The sequence below is a fragment of the Glycine soja genome, chromosome 3 (genome assembly GCF_004193775.1).
Source record: "Glycine soja cultivar W05 chromosome 3, ASM419377v2, whole genome shotgun sequence".
Classification (NCBI taxonomy): Eukaryota; Viridiplantae; Streptophyta; class Magnoliopsida; order Fabales; family Fabaceae; genus Glycine; species Glycine soja.
The window spans coordinates 36,322,211-36,340,800 of NC_041004.1; the positions used below are offsets into that span (position 1 = coordinate 36,322,211).

Consider the following 18,590-nt stretch of genomic DNA (forward strand, 5'->3'; position numbering starts at 1 on the left):
AAATGAAGGGAAAAAACTTCCCAAACTTTCCCTAAATGTCTAGATTTAAGATGATAGTGCAAATTATGGATTAGACATTATTGGAGGACAACATTTCATTTTAGCCTTATATTTAAAAAAATAACTTACATTATTTAGACAAAAAAATGTAACAAGTCATCAATAAAAATATAATGTGTATAACAATTATTATAATATTGTGTTTATGTTGAAGAATGACATAAAGCTGCTTATGAAAATAGTATTAATGTTTTTTATGTGTAAACAAAAATTAATACATGGTGAGCTCTATTAAGATTTTGGAAGGAAAAAAAATTTGTAAAGCTTTTTTTAATCAAGAGGAAGATTTGTTGCATCATAGTAAGAAAAAGGGTAAGGTGGGGGTTGAGAATGTAACCATGGAGAATGTTTATGTAGTCGGACACGAGGAGGGTGGTCTGTGTGCTTATAAAGATAAACTTTTGAAACCTCTAACAGGGAGTATATTATGGATAGGTGATGTAGAAATGAATGTGGAGGAGAACTTGCTTGAAGGCATACCTAAAGATGTTGTGTTGAACCTATGTAAGTTATGTGATGGTCAAATGATTCCTTTATCTGAAGAGGAACTTGTGAGTTGGATTTCACCATGGAGAATTATGTTGGTAGTTAATGTTTTGGGAAAAAGGTTAATTTTCAGACTATTGAGGTGAAGCATTAGAGGAGGGATGAAGAATGAGAAGATTCAAATCATTGATATGCATGATGATACTTGCAAGTGATTTTTACCAATAAGGAGGGTTATAAATTTGCCTTGTTCAAGGCCCTTGGATAGTAGCGGATTACTATCTCATTGTTCAACGTTAGAAGTCTTTCTTTCTGATGCATGCTATAGAGTTAAAGAAGGTCACAGTTTAGACGTGTATTCAACATCTTCCAGTTGACCTCTATAATGAGATTTTCCTTAAAAGGATTGGTATAACGCTTGGGAGTTTTCTGAAAGTGGATTGATTAATGTCTATCCATTGATGAGGAAAATTTGCTCATTTTTGTGTGAACTTTGATCTTGATAAGCCTTCGGTTACCCATATTATACCTAAATGATATTCTCTTTATTTGGAGCACAAAGTTTTACATGTTATTTATTTTAGATGTGGATGTTATGGCCATAAAAAAATATCAATGCATGGAGTTTTTAGGAGGCTCAAAAAATTCTCAGATGAAAAAGACAATGGTTTCTAACACATCAAAGGTAAAGAATGATAAGTCATTGCAGTAGAAGATTAGGGCTGACATCAGCCCTATTATTCATTTACCCACGCTCGTTGAGAATGCTACTCGATCCATTAATGATGCTAATAACAATTGCGGTCATGAATGATTGTCTGACATAATAGATGGAATAAAAAATGCAAAAGTGGCATCCATGGAAGAATTTCAGAAATTGAATGGAAGAAAAAAGTTAGACAAGATGCTACCATTAAAGGAGGAGTAGGGACGAGATTCTTGATTTTACAAAAGAAGGACAATGTGGAACCAATTTTTGGAAATGTTTATAATGGTTTGTTAAAAGGGAATAAATGTATTCTAAATAAGGAAGTTTGATGCTTAATGAGAGTGGATCAATCATGATTGAGTCAAAAAGGGCAACTGTTATGGAAAATAAAGGAAATGTTTATGTTTGTCATTTGGAGGGTCTAAATAAAAATGTGATTGCTCATGATTCTAGTCCCAAATAGATTGTGAGTAATGAATGCATGGTAAAAATCCTCAAGGAAATGAAAAAAAGGAGATATTTGTGTGGTAAGGAAGAAAGGTTTTAAAAAGATTTTCAACTCCTTCAGTAAATGTAAGACACAAGCAAGTTAAGCCTTGGTGGACAAGAAGGAACTTTTAAGTGTGAAGGGGTGAATGCCTTTGATGATTTAGTTTTTAGAAAGTATGAAGTATCTTTAAGTGAATGGAATATGTGTTGATCCAAGTATTAAGTCTTTACCATTAGTTCATGTTCATGTTGATCTAGATGTGGTAGCTTTGTGTAAAGGAAAACAAGAATTAATGTTTTTAAAGGCTATTTCTTAATCTAATGAGGAAATAACTTTGGAGATTTTGAAATGTTCAGCAGGATTAAAGGTGATATCATAAGAGTTGTTGGGTAGTGAGTTGGCTATAAAAGTTACCAGTTCATTATGAATATAGTCAGTTGAAATTGTCGTGGTACAAAAACTCATACTAATGGTGTGAGAGCTAAAGGGATTATTAAAAAAGACTAGGCTTCAAGGTTGCTTTGTTTAATAAGCCAATGATTATTCTAGGGGTATATAGTGTTGTGGAATCTAGTTAATTGGAAGGTTGATGTGATTAGTAACTCGACTCAACTTGTACCTAGACATTAGGTTCTTTGGGATAATCATTATGAAGGCTTTCAAGAGTGTCTTGCAAGAGGTTCTCATTTGGGATTGATGAACTTTGATCACATGCCTTTACTATTTAAACTTGAGAAGCCTAAGATTAGAAATCAACATGCTTTTACCATTTCTTGTGTTATATTGGCACAAACACGACGTGTTTTAGACACTAGTTCAAAGTTTTACTGATTGTTTGTATTTGGTTAAAAACACAATGTTTCACTAACATGACTATTTTTAGCTTTGGGGAAAACTGCTTCATAAACCATGTTCATTGGATTTGCTTCCTAAACAAGTCCTGCATTTTTTTGTCAAAGCCTAGACATACCCACTGCCTGAACTTCTACAAATTATCACAACATATGGACCCACCATTGTAACAAAGAGAGCAAAATAGAGGCATAATTAATTATTCAACTCTACCAAAAATCAGTTGCCCAAATAACAAATTAGTTAAAGACAAATTAGTTGTCCAACAAAATAGAGGAACGATTTGGAGCATGGCTGCTTACCTGGTTGACGAAGGTCGCACACGACGCCGGCACGACATAGGTACAACAACTAGTGAGTGGATGAACGGACCGAGGACACAAAGCGAGCGAGGAAGGCAAAATTGACAGCGACTCTGGGTGAGGTTGAGCAAGGTGCACACTAGATAACTAGCTAGGGATAATATTTAGAAATTTTGGGTACAAAATCGACAACGGTCCTTTAGATAAAACTGTCGTAGTCTATGTTCCACCTAATTACACAAATGCCACCATCCTACATTTTAAGACGGTTTAACAAAATTGTCTTAGAATGTAAGTCGTGAAAAGAAAAATAATTTTTCCTTATTATAAAAATGTCACTGTGTCACATTCTAAGACGATTTCGCATAATCGTCTTAAAATATGCGTCGAAAAAAGACATTTTTAGTAGTGAAGAGACCTTTGTGGTTTGACGTGCATTGGCCTATTCACAAAGATTTTCCTTCATTTATCCACACTTACTAGAAAAATGGTTTTAATTTTTCTTCTTCATTTGGTAACATTTCTAATATTATTGATGACTTGATAATTTTGAATAAAGAGGTGTATAAGTGTATCCATCAAAAGAAACATAGGCTTTTGCATAAGCTTCATCATTTGGATCCCAAGATGGTATGTTTCTTGATTCAAGATTGGAAGGTGAATATAAATAAACTTAGAAAGAGTATAAAAAGGTTTTAGTTTGAAGAAAACTTATTTTGGTTCCAAAAATCTATAAAATGGATTTTTTTATCCATGGTGTTACAACTATTAGGAGAAAAGGAACAAATATGAAATGCTTAAATATGATGATGGAAATCGAGACATTCTAGAAAAGATGGTCACTAGTTATTATTAAAACTTATTTCAAGATCATGGGTTACTTTCATTTTGAGTTGACTAATGTCTTTATAGTTTTGGAAGATGATAGGAAAAAAAAAGATCTTGAAATAAAAGTTTTTTTTTTATAAAAAAAATCTATCAAATTGTTTAAAATATGGGTAGTTATAAAATCTTGAGCTTAAATGGGTTTCAATGGAAAGTAGTGGGTGCAGACTTTTGCAAGCTTGGTCAAAGTATATTTGAGAAGCCGGTGGAGTGGAGAAGATTAATAAGACTTCGATCACTTCAATGTAATACATCAATTTTAACGTTGTGTATAGTTAAATCGTAAAACAAAAGAAGTAACTTAAATTATAGTATATTTATATTTTAAAATAAGTAATTGCACGTTACACAAAACATTATCTGTTAAATAAAAAAGTTTTATGTAATACAAAATTGCTAAAATAGACTTGAACTTTTTGAGAGAATATTAACCTTAAATCAAGTTAGGATGACTCAAAACACAACTTGAATTGTCTTAAAAAATACACCAGGTCTATTTTCAAAATCCAAATTAACTTTGGGTCTGACTATGTTAGTAGGTTGAGTTGGGTTATGCTCATTCCTATAGGGATCCCACTTAAAAATCAGAATCTCCAATTACCATAATTACTAAACAAATATAATTTTTTTATTGCATGTGTTAGTATAATAATTTATACAGGTACCACTAACCATAGTATATGACTCTCAAAATTTTGATTCTTACTTATTTTCAATATTATTTACATATTTTTGCCTTTTTTCAATAAACAAATGCTACTTACAACAATGATGTCAACAACTAAATAAATATTTATACTATCAACACTTTTTTCTGCAAATACTTGCAACAAGTAAAATATTTCTCCTATAAAAAAGTTAATTCCATATAAAATTGACATATTTGTTAATTTTTTTACGGAATTTCTTTTAATAATTTATCTTCTACAATAAATTATTGCATCATAAAACTACGAGTTTCACGTATGTGAGATACTCTTAATGTTCATTAGGAAAGAATAATTAATTAACACAACTGATGTTAATCAATGAAAACGTCTCAATTTCTATATTTTTATTTATTTATTTTTGGTAATTATCGTATCTAGGGTCATTGATTCTTTGGTGGAACCTTAAAATGTCTGCACAAGCTTCGATTGTTTAGATAAACTATGAGATTAGTTTATTTGTTTATAATATAGTCACATGACATATTCTTTTCTGCTAATTTTATTTTAAAATTATTTGTTTTAAAGCACTTATATGCATGTTATTGTAGAGATAATTGTACAAAAATTTAAGAGCTTTTGTGAGAAAGAAAAATATACATGATAATTTTTTTTTGTAGTTTCAAAGAATATAGAAAAATATAGGTAAATAGTAAATTCTAATGCACTCTATGACCATAAATATTAAATACTAGTACTATAATTTAAGCAATTCCAACAATATAGCACCGGCGATAATTTGTTGTCTATCAATTTTGTCTTTTGTAGTACCTTAATTTGATAAAATTTAAGCAAATTAAATAAAACTTAGCTAATTTTGTTTAATGGATCATTTTCAAAATAAGTTTGATTTAATTTATATTATATTTTCAATGATCCATTTGATTATTGCGATATTAACTACATAAATTTCAAAATTGAAAAAGAGTATTTCCATATAAAATAAATTCTCATAAAATAACAGCTTTTGTTAATTAATATGAAAAATAAAATTCATTTTTAAATAAGATTAAAAATTAAAAGGCTAAAATGTAATTTTTGTTCTCTTATTTTTCTAAATCTGTGATTTTAGTCCCCTATTTTTTTAATTAAGAAATTTTATCTTCACATTTAAAAAATCCACGATTTTAGTTTTCTTATTTTTAATTGATAAATTTTTTCCCACTTTTAAAAGATTACGTGATTTTAGTCCCCTTGATCAATTTTAAACTTATTGGTTGTATACTTTTTAATTATTTTTTAATAAATTAAACTTGTTAACAATTGAATAATTTTAAAAAAACATTTATCATGTGAATAATAAATAAACATATGTCAATCAACGTTACTAGATAAATGTTTGAAATTAACCAAAAGGATTAAAATTGTGAATTTTTTAAAAGCAAGGAATGAAATGTCTCAATTTAAAAAAATGAGGGACTAAAATTACAAATTTTTTAAAATGAGAGTTGAAATGTCTTAATTAAAAAATAGAAAACTAAAAGTACAAATTTAAAAAAATAGGAGGACGAAAATTTATTTTTTCTAAAATTAAATAAAATTAACTAATCTTCTTCAATATCATAAATTATTTTTTTTAGAAATTATAAGATTAACTTGATTAACCCTATGTTTGACAGAGAGGAAAGAAATTGAAGAAGAAAAGAAAATTTTAAAATTTAAATTAGAGGGAAAATGAAAGGAAAGAAAATTTAATTTTTTATTTCTTGAAGTTAAATTTTCTTTTGAGTTTTCTTTCATCTTTTCTTCAACCAGACAAATGAAAAGATATTGTTTTCTTCAACCAGACAAGATATTTTTATATGCAAGGACATATCTAGGAATGTATTAAAGGGACCGATTTTTTTTCCACAATAATTTAAATATTAATTTTTAATAAATAATGAGTTTTATAAAATATTTGTTATTAAATAGGATCCACTGTTATGATAAAATTAAGCAACTATAAACTTAAATATCATATTTTTCTTATTCATTTTTCACAATAAATATTTTTTCATTTTTATTTTTTATTTTTCTCATACATATACAAAAGAGTCTTTAGGGAGAGAGGATAAGACTCCTACTTGCCCCCCTAAATCCATCCCTCAATATATGTGTTTTATTTTCTATTAATTTCTTTTCCCTTTCACTCATTCCAAACTTATCCTAATATATTTGGTAGAAAAAAAAACTCAGAAGAAATATTTTTTTAGTTTGATTGGAGAGAAAATAAAACAAAAAGAAAGAGAAAAATTTACTCATAGAAACAAAAATTTAAAATTTTCTTTTTTTATATTTCATTTTCAATTTAATTTTTTTCCAACGATACGAACCATAAAAGAAAAGAGAAAAAAATTGTGAGTTTAGATTATTTTCATTAAAAAAACTAACAAATTAATAAATAACATTAATCTTTAAAAAAATTACTACTAGATTTTTTTGCTTGCACACAATTAACAACCCATTTAACATTTTCTTTTTGTTATTAACTTTAACATAGGAGTATTTCAGAAATCACAATATGTGTCCATAATAAACCGTGAGAACTCGAACCTACAAATTTTTTTCTTGAGATGAATTACCGTACAGAAAGGCAAAAAATTCTCGAAGTTGGGAATTGTTTAACATTGAGAAGGGAGAGACTGATTGAGTTACCGGCTGTGACGACTTGTTATTTGGAAGTACTTCTGCGGGTGAGTTTAATTATAAAAGAATGACGCGTGAGCATAGCAAAATCACCATCAAGTAACTAGTTACCGACAACATGCGACAGTAAATCGTTGGCGTTCACATCTTGTGTCTCGTAAAAAGACGCTTTGCTTTAAATTGCACTGCACTTTTTTGGGACCACCACTCCATAATTTATGGGCCGGGCCCATAGGCCCAAGCCCAGCAAGTAGTACTCATGCTTGTTTATATTATGAAATGGAGCTCTTTTAAAATCGACCCAAGAAAACGCTCTTCTAAAACAAATTTACGATAAAAAATTTAACCATGTTGTTTGTATATGTGTTATAAATTTATTTAATTTATTCTCTTAAATTTTTTAATCAACGGACATTTATTTTTTGTTCTTCAAAGCGAGAAGACAAAACTGAAAAAGATAAAAGATTGTCTTTTCCGTAATTCTGTAATATTTTTTTTTGTTATGCTGCCTCTTGATTAAGGTACATATTATCAGTCATCAGTGATTGTAAATGAATGTGGGACAATCTATGATAGAGAATTCGAACATTCAATTGTTGGAAGTTACTTTCGTCGTTTCTGTTCATTCTATCACAATTTTTGTTTTTATAACGATTGTCTTACACACAATTTTTTTAAAAAAAATGAGTAATTTAAACCATGAAAAGCATAAACTACTCGGGATGAAGAAGCTCTTGCTGTTATTTGCTACTAGTATATTGCTCTTCGTTATGTACTGACATCTATCATTTGATTTAATTTAATATATTGCCACGATTGATAGTTTGTTTTTTAAGAAAAGGGTAACTAACACGAAAATTTCTAGCAATAGACTAAACGTAAAAGAGTGACAAGCCAATAACCAACCAAAGGCATCCAAGAATTATAAAAAGAAGAAAATAGATGGAGAGGAACAAGAGAACAAGGTGCTGAGTCCTGTACCTAGTTTTACTCTTAGGTTAGAAAGGTGATTTGAAGAATATACTTCAAAAGATGAATCAAAGAGATACTTCACTTTTTAATTAACGGTTAAAAAATATACTAATAAATCAATGATTATAACTTTATATTTTATCCTCTATAATGTCTTCTTGAATTTTTAAGAAAAAAATTATTCAAAATAGTTATATGAATTGAAAGGAAAAAAAAAACAACTTTTTTTTATTCAGGATAACACTGAAATTACAAAGAACAATTCACATAAACAAGAAAAAGAGACTTTGGCCTCTTTTTTTCTCCTTGGGAAAAACTTGGGCTATACTTTCTAATTCTCTCTAGGGTGCGTAAAACTCGGCTGGCCAGAAGTTGAGGCAATGATTTTTGTGGAACTAAAAACTTTTTAATAAATATTATAAATGTTGGTCAAAACAATCTCAATTTTTTTTAAAAATATTAAAATGAAACTAATACACTTTCTCCCGTAAAAAAAAAAAAACTAATACACTTTCTAACAGGACCATCAATTCGACCTCTCACAAATCCTGAAAAAGATCAAAACTATTTTTTTTGCAATGGTTTTTATACAAAAGAAAGAACAACTCTGATTTTCTTCTCTACTTGGTGTAACAACTCTCTGCCCTGTCTTAATTTATAGTAGATGCTGAGGGTTTTTATTGGGTACATATTATCTAACACCTCACACACCATGAAGTAGGCATTTTTTGATGTAGTCATGCAGATGTACTTCTTGTACTGATCTGCTTTCTATATATATTAAATTACACCTTTGTCTTTAAAAAAATAAATGAAATTTTGTATGTGTGAATTATGCTTTATTAGATTTAATTTCCTCGATGTTAGATTACACTGATTAATATCAATAAAATGTGATATGATTGATAGATAATTTTATTTCTTAAATATACAATTATAAATTTAATTCCTAACTCATATATATGATAAAATATTTGTTGAAACCTCTTTAATAAATCTCAATACTTCAAATAATTAGTCATTAACTTTCAACTAAGAAATATTCTATTTCAACAAAAAAAAATACATCAATCAATAAATAGAGCTTAATTTTTAAAATCACTTATATGCCAATTAAATTCTTATAAATTCCAAGGTACATCCTTCATAATTAGAAACATAAGGAATCTTTTTCTTCTCAAGACTTTTTACTAAAAGATGGTGTTTTTCTTTTATAATGTGGCATACTTACGCTAGTACTTTTTTCTTTTCTCATACGAGAAAACTTGCTTTTAAATCAATCATATATGAAGGTGACCTTCTTGTACCTTTTCTTAATAACATTTATTTAACTTTTTTTTTTCTCTTGACTCATATTGTAAGAGCCTATCAAGCTTTTTCTACTAATTTAACTCATTGATTTTTCACCAACATTTCTGATCAATCTTAAACATGTCAATAATATCAGCCTCACTGACAAACATTAATTAATTGATTCTATGTAACATCATTAGGATTAGGATGGTCTTATAAAGGACCCCTGTACGTGCCATGTGAAAAGGTGAATGTCATACTATTGAAGTCAACATGTTTAACTATTGCTTCAAACAAGATATTCATATATTGTATTTATAGACAAATAATATGGTTTAACTCATTGATTTCTTACGAACATTTATCAATCTTACATATGTCAACAATATCAGCCTAACATTAATTGATTCTATGTAACATAATATGGTCGTATAAAGAACCCCTGTAGGTGCCGTGTGAAAAGGTGAATGTCATACTATTCAAGTTAAAATGTTTAGCTATTGCTTCAAGCAAAATATTCATATATTATAGGCAAATAGTGATATGGTTTAACCTAGCCTATGATGCAGTAAATTATTTTCTTAAATTCATCAAACACAGGAAACCAGAGACCCAATCACACAAAATGCCGTGAACGTGAAGACTGCACCAATTGCAGCAACATGGTTCAGTCTTATGATATTGACCCCATGATAAAAAAAACCAATTTTAGCTCAAACTGACAAAGCACAAACACGGAAACACAATGCCAAAACCAGTAACCCCAGCTTCTGTGTGTGTCTGCTAAAAACCATGGTGTGCACAAGTGCGGTTGTTCATTCAAGGCCTTGTAGTTTGTTCTATTGGTTTCACTGTTTTCAACAGTGACCCTTTACTAGCCTCCTTGATAATTGCATATTATGCCATTAAAAAACACGCAACATAGCTTCACAGAAAATTAAGCATGTACGCATAACCTTGTCAGTTTTTATTTTCTGCCGTTCACAAGGGTAATTGAACGCTAATAAAGCAAAAGTCTGACACAAACAAATAACAACTGAAAGTAGTACTAACTAAAAACAAAGGACGAAACTGAAATGTGCATTCTTGGTAGTTGTCAAAAATTTATAATGACAAATTCTACCCCAATAAACAAACACAAGACCAACATGATCAATGTTGCGTAACACTGTTGACAGATAACCAATCATCTCTTAAGTTTGTGGTCAGGAATCCGATCCATAGGCTTTAAGAGATATCATACAATCTCTTGAATGAATCTTAATACTTAGAGAAATTAGTCCTCGTGAATCGGGGTATACCTGATTTAGATGACTAATTTCCATGAATCATGAGCCGCAACCTGGACATCTTATCAAGCCATTCTCATTGCATTCAGGGCACCTTCTCAACCCTCCATCTTCATGCTCAAACACCTTCCTGCTACCACTGCAATTGGGGCATGGCACAAACCTGGCATCACCACAGTTGTCACACACAAACCCTGGATCCTGAGTGGGAAAACCCTCCAAAAGCCTTGCCAATTCCCCAGACTCATTCAGATGCTTCATTTCCTCAGCATTCCCCACATACCTCCCTCTGATAAAGACCTGAGGCAATGTCACTGCTGCTTTTCCACCAAGCAAATCCTTCAACTCCTTCCTATAGGACGAATCCATTGAGATGTCCCTCTCATCAACCGCAACTCTGAAGCCCCTCAGAATCATCCTAACCGAACAACAATCCTCATAGGTCTTTCGGATCCCTCTCAAACTAGTGCAATAAAGCACTATTCTGTCCTCAGTGCCAGACAAACGGCACAAACTATTATTAATATTATTATTCTTACCAAATGAAAAAGAAGAAGAAGAACAAGAAGAAGAAGAATGAAAGATCAAAGGGCTAGACCCCATTGACCTAACATCTCTAGATAGAATGTTTCTATCTAGATTCCTTGATGATAATGCTCTTCTGTAACTCCAAGCCACACTTGGATCCAACTTAGCAAGCAAAGCTTCCTCAGATAAGTGCTGCCAAAGTGGCTTCTTCGTTGTTGGTGCAGGAGATGTAGAAGAAGAAGAGTTTAAGTCCTTTTCCATTGCTGTTTGTGAAGTTTTCATTGATTCAAAGGAATCTAGAAGTTTCTTCCTTGCAGAACCATCAAATGCTGTGTACCTGCATGAACTTGGTTTGTCCAAAATGGAAGCGTAAGGAAGCTTCTTGGCATTTGCAATTTCTTGTTCTTGTTCTTGTTCTTCATCTAAGCCATCCATGAGTTCCCAAGTGTTGATGACTGAGTCCGGGGAGAGTGAGTGTTCTGGGTCAGTTTGGTTTGAGGTTTTGGTTATGTGGGGTTGGTTTTTTTGGGTAAAGTTTGAGTCTTTTTGGTCAATGGGGAGAAGGGAGCCATAGGTGGTGGAGGTGAGAGAGACAAGGTGGTGTGAGTCACCCTTTTTGATGGGAGGATGATGAACGAGAGGCATTGGGAGAGAAAGAGTTCTTCTTCTAACTGGTGCCGCTGCTGGTGAAGAAGCAGAGTTGATGGATTTGTGTGAAGCAGAAGAGGAAGAGAAGGAAGAAGAAGAAGAAGCAAGAGAAGCAGAAGGAGATGGATCCTCTTGGTTATTGTTGTTGGCCACTATGGTGATGGTTCTTGAGGCTGAGCAACCCATGATGATGATGATTTCACAATGAACAACAATAAGTAGTGTGCTTGCCTTGCCTACTACCTTTGCTTAATGATAAAAAAAAAATGAACACTTTTTTCTTTTTTTTTTTTCCTTCCTTTCTCTCTCCAAACTTTTTGGCTTTGTGAAGAAAGTCTTCTTCTTTGGAAGACCTTTGTGAAATAATGATTGTCCTTTGAGGTATTATTATGATGTGTGAGAGAGAGGGTCTTGGAGGCTTAGATGCAAAGGATGATTGTGGTGAGAGGTGGTGGAACGGTGCTTTCAATTGGGTTGGAGGGGGGAGGGTTGATGAGCATCAATATTCAATGCTATATGAAATTGGGAGCATGAGCATCCAATAGTGGTTAGGTTAGGACCATTTTTTAAAAATTACTGAGAATTGAATATTGATAAGGTCATAAGGGACCATTTTGTTTTTTTTAGGAGAATAAAGTGGTAAGAAAATATAAAGGGACACTAGGCATTGGAAGATTCCTGTGCAATTTTGTAGGGTATACACATTTTTCGTATCAAGGTTACTCAAGTTAAAGCCTCTTTTAAGTATTGTAATGTAACCTATTTTTAACATGTAAAAAGTAAAAACACAAGCGTATTTGACTTTCAAGAACCAAAGAAGAGACAACATGGTTAAATTGGATCTGCCAACCTCCCTGGTTTTTCAGATGTTAAATTAAATCTAGCAAGTTGCTAGTAGCAACATTTTTTTTTGTTTAGTTCGAAATTTAATAATGCACATCGTTATTTGCGACCTACCGTGCATTTAAATTCCTTTGAATTGTTGCCAGAGAAAAGAGAAACCGACAATCAATGGAACTTGAATCTTTGGATTTTACTGGATGTATTTTGCCTCGTTATTAATTAGAAAAGAAAGCTGGTGCAGTGGTGCTTGTTAAGGTTGTATGTATCTTACAAGGAAAGAGAGTGAAAATGATAAATACTCCAATGATGTGATGTAATGTAAAATAAAATTTGAGTGTGAAATAAAATCACATTATAATACGTGTAATTACAATTACAAATCTCCTCTTACACTTTTTTTTTTTTGGTATACTTTGCTTATTTGAACAGATGAATATTGGTGAAATTAACCTAAAGTCCCATTATCCTTCAGTTCCCATGTGAAGTGTACATTTTTCTTTATTTAATGCCATAAACGAGTCAATTTCAACTTTCAAGTGAAGAGAATTATAAAATATTCATCGGTCGGTAAGTTCACAAGCTGTATATCATATTCATAAGCATTGATTTTCATTTTGGTGGAGAGCTTGACTTGGTTGGACTTATCCAACCTCTCTCAAAACAAAGAGATCTAGAAAAGCATATCAATATAGTATAAAGTCGATAGTGCAAGCAGTTAGAAACTTCACCTTTAAAGCCAATGCATGTTCACCAGGTCAATTCAAGCAACCAACAAAAGGTTGGTTCATCATCTGAAACCTTATGATCAAGGTGTTCTAAACCTGTCTTTTACTATTAATTTTTTTCCTCATTGAAGTTAGTTTTGATATTTGAATTTTACAAAATTAGATATAATATATTTTGAGAACAAGTTTGTTTAATGTTTCAGATTGTCCTAATCTGACTTGATATTTTATATTTTTATATTTTAATAATTATATATTAATAGGAAGAATTCTTAACATGAAAATAAAATTTCACATAATATCTCAGTGTGTTTATATTAGTATTATTTATTTTAAAATAAATGTATGAAATGCACTTTAGTTTTAATTTTATATATTTTAATTATATAATTTAACTATTTATAATATTAATTTTGATAAATTGGGTCGTGTTTTGATATAAATAAATGATCTTATTAAATTGGAATAGGGACTAAAATAGATCCCTTTGGTGGAGAGGGGGTGAGTGTCTTAATATCTTTTGATATCCCTTTATGGTGATAAAGGGTATGCCTCACCTGAAAGAGAAAGAAGGGAAGTGAAACAATGACGTCGATTTTCTGCAGCTAGAAGGGGAGAAAATAATTGAATGATGCAATTAGGAAATGTATATCACCTCATATTGCAGCAACACAGTAAAATTAAAATATAAAAATGTACAAAATAAAAGTGGGAAGCGAATGATGAGATATGAGATAGTATTTTGGGTCATCTTACTTAATTCAAAGTTATAAATATAACTTCAAGAGATATCAGATAGTATTCATTAATGAGGTTGGCATTATTCAAAGAAAAATCGAAAAAAGAAAGATAGATTAGTACCTGTTTATTTTCATTTTCCTCGAAAACGATTTACTTCGTTGAGTCCTGCCTCCTGGCAACAATTAATGTGTTTTTCATGATAATAAATATAAATGAGATAAATATAGCAAATCCAGATAAGATTATAACGTGAGCCACAGGTCATAACTAACTGTCATAGTCCTTATTGATACACATCCAATCCAATTAATAGTGAATGATATAATTCTCATGTCGATTTAAGTCAAATCATTATTGTAATCATCAACAGATAACACCTACCAACATCTGGGGATATCACATGTCATATTATGGGAGTCATGTCAAGTTAAGCTGGTTGGTTGTTAATAAACGATTTTTTTAATCTTATGACACTATTAGCTTTGCATATAAAGATGATTAGAATATAAGTAAATTAAATTGCATGATAAAATATAAATGACTAAAAAGCATGTTGGCAAAATTAGATTCTTCCTAAGTAAGGATTAAAGTGTTGAGTTACAACCTTGAAAAATCAAAAAGTTAGAATTGTGATACAAACATGCATCAATGATTATAACTACATACTACAATCTCTAAAGTGACACTACATCCTTTATAGCAACCAAATGCTTTTAGGCTTAATGACAAAATTGAAATGTGGCGTGGTAAGAAACGATGAAAGCAAACTGAAAAAAAAAAATTGGATGAAATTGCCATCATTTCAACCCTCAAAATAGATTGAAACAGACATATCATAATTGAGAAGGACCACAAAAGGTAGCCAACCCGGGGCAGGTGACACCGAGACCACAGGCCACAACACAACTCCGTTGTTCATATGCGGGTCTGAGTTGCTATAGTAGCTGTCTCATATCTACTTTGTTGCTTTACTCATAACCCTTTTCAAATTTCAAAAGAAAAGGGGAAATGAAATGTTACAACCTTTATTATATGTTCTAAAAAACTGTTACCTGTGTGTTATTTACGGAAATAGATTCTCTGCATTCACACATTCCTAAATTTGAACCTTTGAATGAATATTGATATTTTGAATTAAATTTGTCGAGATAAATTATGAGTGGTCCAATCTATATATTTAAAGGTTCCGATCAACTGAATGGGTGAATGGGGAAATTTGCCAACTGCATGAAATACATATCCGTTATTTACCAGGCTTTGTTATCTCTAGTAAGAAGGTGAAATTGGAATTGCAATAGTGGCTTTCAGACTACTCATTGAGCTTTAAAAACAACAAAAGGGAGGTCATTGAAACTATCTTGAAGTGTGCTTATTAGTTTTTTTATCAGCTAATGTTTGTTGTTATTAGTTTTTTGTTAGTGTGCTTATAATATATGAATAATATGCTTGGATATTTTAAGAATAGTCTTTGATGCATTATCTGCACATAGTATTTAACTATTTTATCTCATAAATAAGAAATACTACATTCCTGAAATTGAAGATTGATCTTGTAGTAAACTAAAAAACTTTTGTAAGCTAAAATAAAGTTAGGGGATTGGGGGTTGCTCTGCAAACATAAATTGATGGTACGTCACATGAGCTATTTTGGGCAATTAGCAAATCCTCAGCAACATTCTTATTGCATAACATAACTAAAGCATTCTGGTAGAGCTATGCCATGATACTACTGATGCACCTGATCAGACATGGCAGAGTTCTTTCATGGAATTCCAACCAATCTGATAGAGCTACTAACTTTGACAGACCATTGATGTTTTTAATGAGCCAATCATGTAGAAATACTTAATTTTGACAGCCCTTATGTTCTGCTTGCGCATATTATCAAGAGCACTGTAGTTTCACACATTCAGCAAATAATTAAAATTTGGTACAGTTGTTCTTTGCAGTTTTTTAACTGAAAAGGGGCCTTAATTGCTACCATGCTGTCAGAATAAAAGGCAAGATTTTTACAATACATAATGGCTTAGCTTAAGAACAAATATGTGCAATGAAATTTCAAATGCTCCAATCTTCAAAATCTCAATCGTTTAAACCCAACTAACTATTTTAACCAATAGTAGAAAGTTTTACTAGCACTCCTCTTTTAATAAATCTATTTTAACCATTTGCAATTTCAGAAGAAGTTTTTGAACATCACACTGAAATTTTACATTTTCTGACTCAAGATTTAAAGTGATTTGGGTGGGATGTGCCAGGCCACTACTTTAGTGTAAGGCATGGGCAACACATGAGAATCCAAGTAGCAAGCTACTGTCAAGGGCCCTCTCCCTAAAAAAATAAATTTAATAACCAAATAGTTCACATATCAAATATTAAATTGATAAAAAAAAATAGATGCTGTACTTGATCTTTTTTTGTTGGCTTTTGCACATGTGGTTGATGCTTGTCCAGTGTGAGACTTGTCAAAGATGTTAGAAATACACAACATAAATTGTAGAGCTGATTAACAGCTTATTGAGGAGTTTAGGACTACACATGTTGGAACTGGAAAGCTTGTCTTCAGCTTACAAAGACAATAGACCACAAAACTCTTCTATCCTTATCTTCAAAATTGAAATCACTTGGACATGTTAAAGAAAAAAAAGTATAAAAAACATTCATTAACCAATGACAATGGTGTGTGAGAATACTAACCAACTTCACAATTAGTTTTATGTATTAAGCAATGACTTTATTGCAGTTTGTTTTATGATACACCAAAAGTGCTCCATCTTAGTTTCCCTGTGTACACAATGTCAAAAAATGACTCTTGCATCTTCCCCTTTCCCCTCTTAACTCACTTCATTGACTTATTAGGAGATTTAGGAGCGATTAAAGCAACATAATTTCAGCCATTGTAGGGCCAAATAAATAAAATTCTTGGAAGTGATTGGTTACTCACTCACTCTCTAACTTGTTAGCTGAAAATTTTACTATCTTGTTGGGTATGCCAAAACTAGTAGCTACATGTAGACCAACCTAATAACTTACACGACCAGCATTAAGCAGAATGGTATAAACAAATTAAGAAAGTATAAAGATGAGTGAATTCAAAAGAACCAATTCACCAGCAATACTCTATCTACCTGTACATCAAATTGAGGAGTTATGAAACTGGTAATCTGGTATCATGGCTACCTTTTTTCTAATTACAATTTAAATATTTTTTTGGCATTCATTTGTTATTCAGGACAGAACCTGTGAGGCTGTAACTAACACTTGTGGCAGAGGTTTACCATTTACATTTCAAATTTCATCTTTAATCTAGGAAATTTTGAAAAGTTAAGAACCCCATATGCCAGGAACATGTTGGACAAATTCCTGTAAGAATATGGCAGACCATGATAACTACCTTGTCAAAAGATGCAACGGTTAGCAACATATAATTAGAGTTCCACATTAGGAAACATTGAAAAAGACAGGTGTTTTATGACTAAACTCAGAATTAAGAAATATCAGTTTGTTTGAATAGTGTCACTGTCTGTTCTATAGGTTGGTACTTACACAGAATGAGTTTAATTTGTAAAATTGGAACCCATCAAAATTAGTTTCAGGCCAAAAACAATAAGATAATTCTAATTGATGCAAACTATCTAATATAACGTATTTAAGACAAAAAGATGGGAAGAGATTGTGGACAGTTTGTATAATTAGTAAGAAAAAATCCTTATATTATTTATATAAAACCAAAAAGGAAAATTTTGTACTTGTGGTTAGCTGAATTCGAAACTATTGTGGATGTACCACTTGATAATTCTGTTTGGATTGAAGGAAAGAAATGGAATAAAATGAAATATATTAAATGGAAGGGATTAAAATGGAATGGAATGGAATAAAACCTCCATTTGATTCTTTGGATATGTTATGATGGAATGAAACAAAATTCCCATCCCATTTTATTTCTCCTAAATTGAGGGGAAAGATAAAAATGAAGGTAAACAATGAAATAAGTTCCACTAGTTTTCATTATATTTCATCTTCATCTTACTTATTCAAACAATGGAACATAATATCATTATCCATTTTCTTTCATTTCATCCTCTTTCACCAATCTAAGCATGGCCTAAGTAATGAAATGACATGCTGTTGAGGGACTTCACACTCCCTGCCAAGTGCCAACAATAATAATAATAAAAAAAACAAAGATGAACCTCTTCATACTTTTTTTTTTTTGAAGTGAAAGCTCTTCATACATTTTATTGACAAGCACATGGTAAAGGTAAAGTGGGTTCTCACCAAAGAAACAAAACGAGTAATGAGAAAGATTTATTCTTCGTAATATTCAAGAAGCTAGAATAAAGGGTGGCGATGGCCATTGGCTAGGTTTGGACCTCATGTGGGCTTATATGCCTGAAAAGTTGAACCTCTTTTTCCTCCCCTCACACTCCCC

The 18,590-nt window shown here is 31.3% G+C and overlaps 1 protein-coding gene and 1 non-coding gene across 2 annotated transcripts; both read right to left on the reverse strand.

Moving 5' to 3' along the window:
* Positions 1-10,328: 10,328 nt before the first annotated feature.
* Positions 10,329-12,417, reverse strand: LOC114406652 (uncharacterized protein At3g28850-like). Its single transcript, XM_028369413.1, has one exon. It carries the CDS (start codon positions 12,033-12,035, stop codon positions 10,713-10,715), a length of 1,323 nt encoding a protein of 440 aa, XP_028225214.1. The 5' UTR covers positions 12,036-12,417; the 3' UTR covers positions 10,329-10,712.
* Positions 12,418-16,402: 3,985 nt separating this feature from the next.
* Positions 16,403-16,598, reverse strand: LOC114407931. The gene has a single exon (XR_003665741.1). It is a non-coding gene; the product is annotated as a U2 spliceosomal RNA (small nuclear RNA).
* Positions 16,599-18,590: the final 1,992 nt, after the last annotated feature.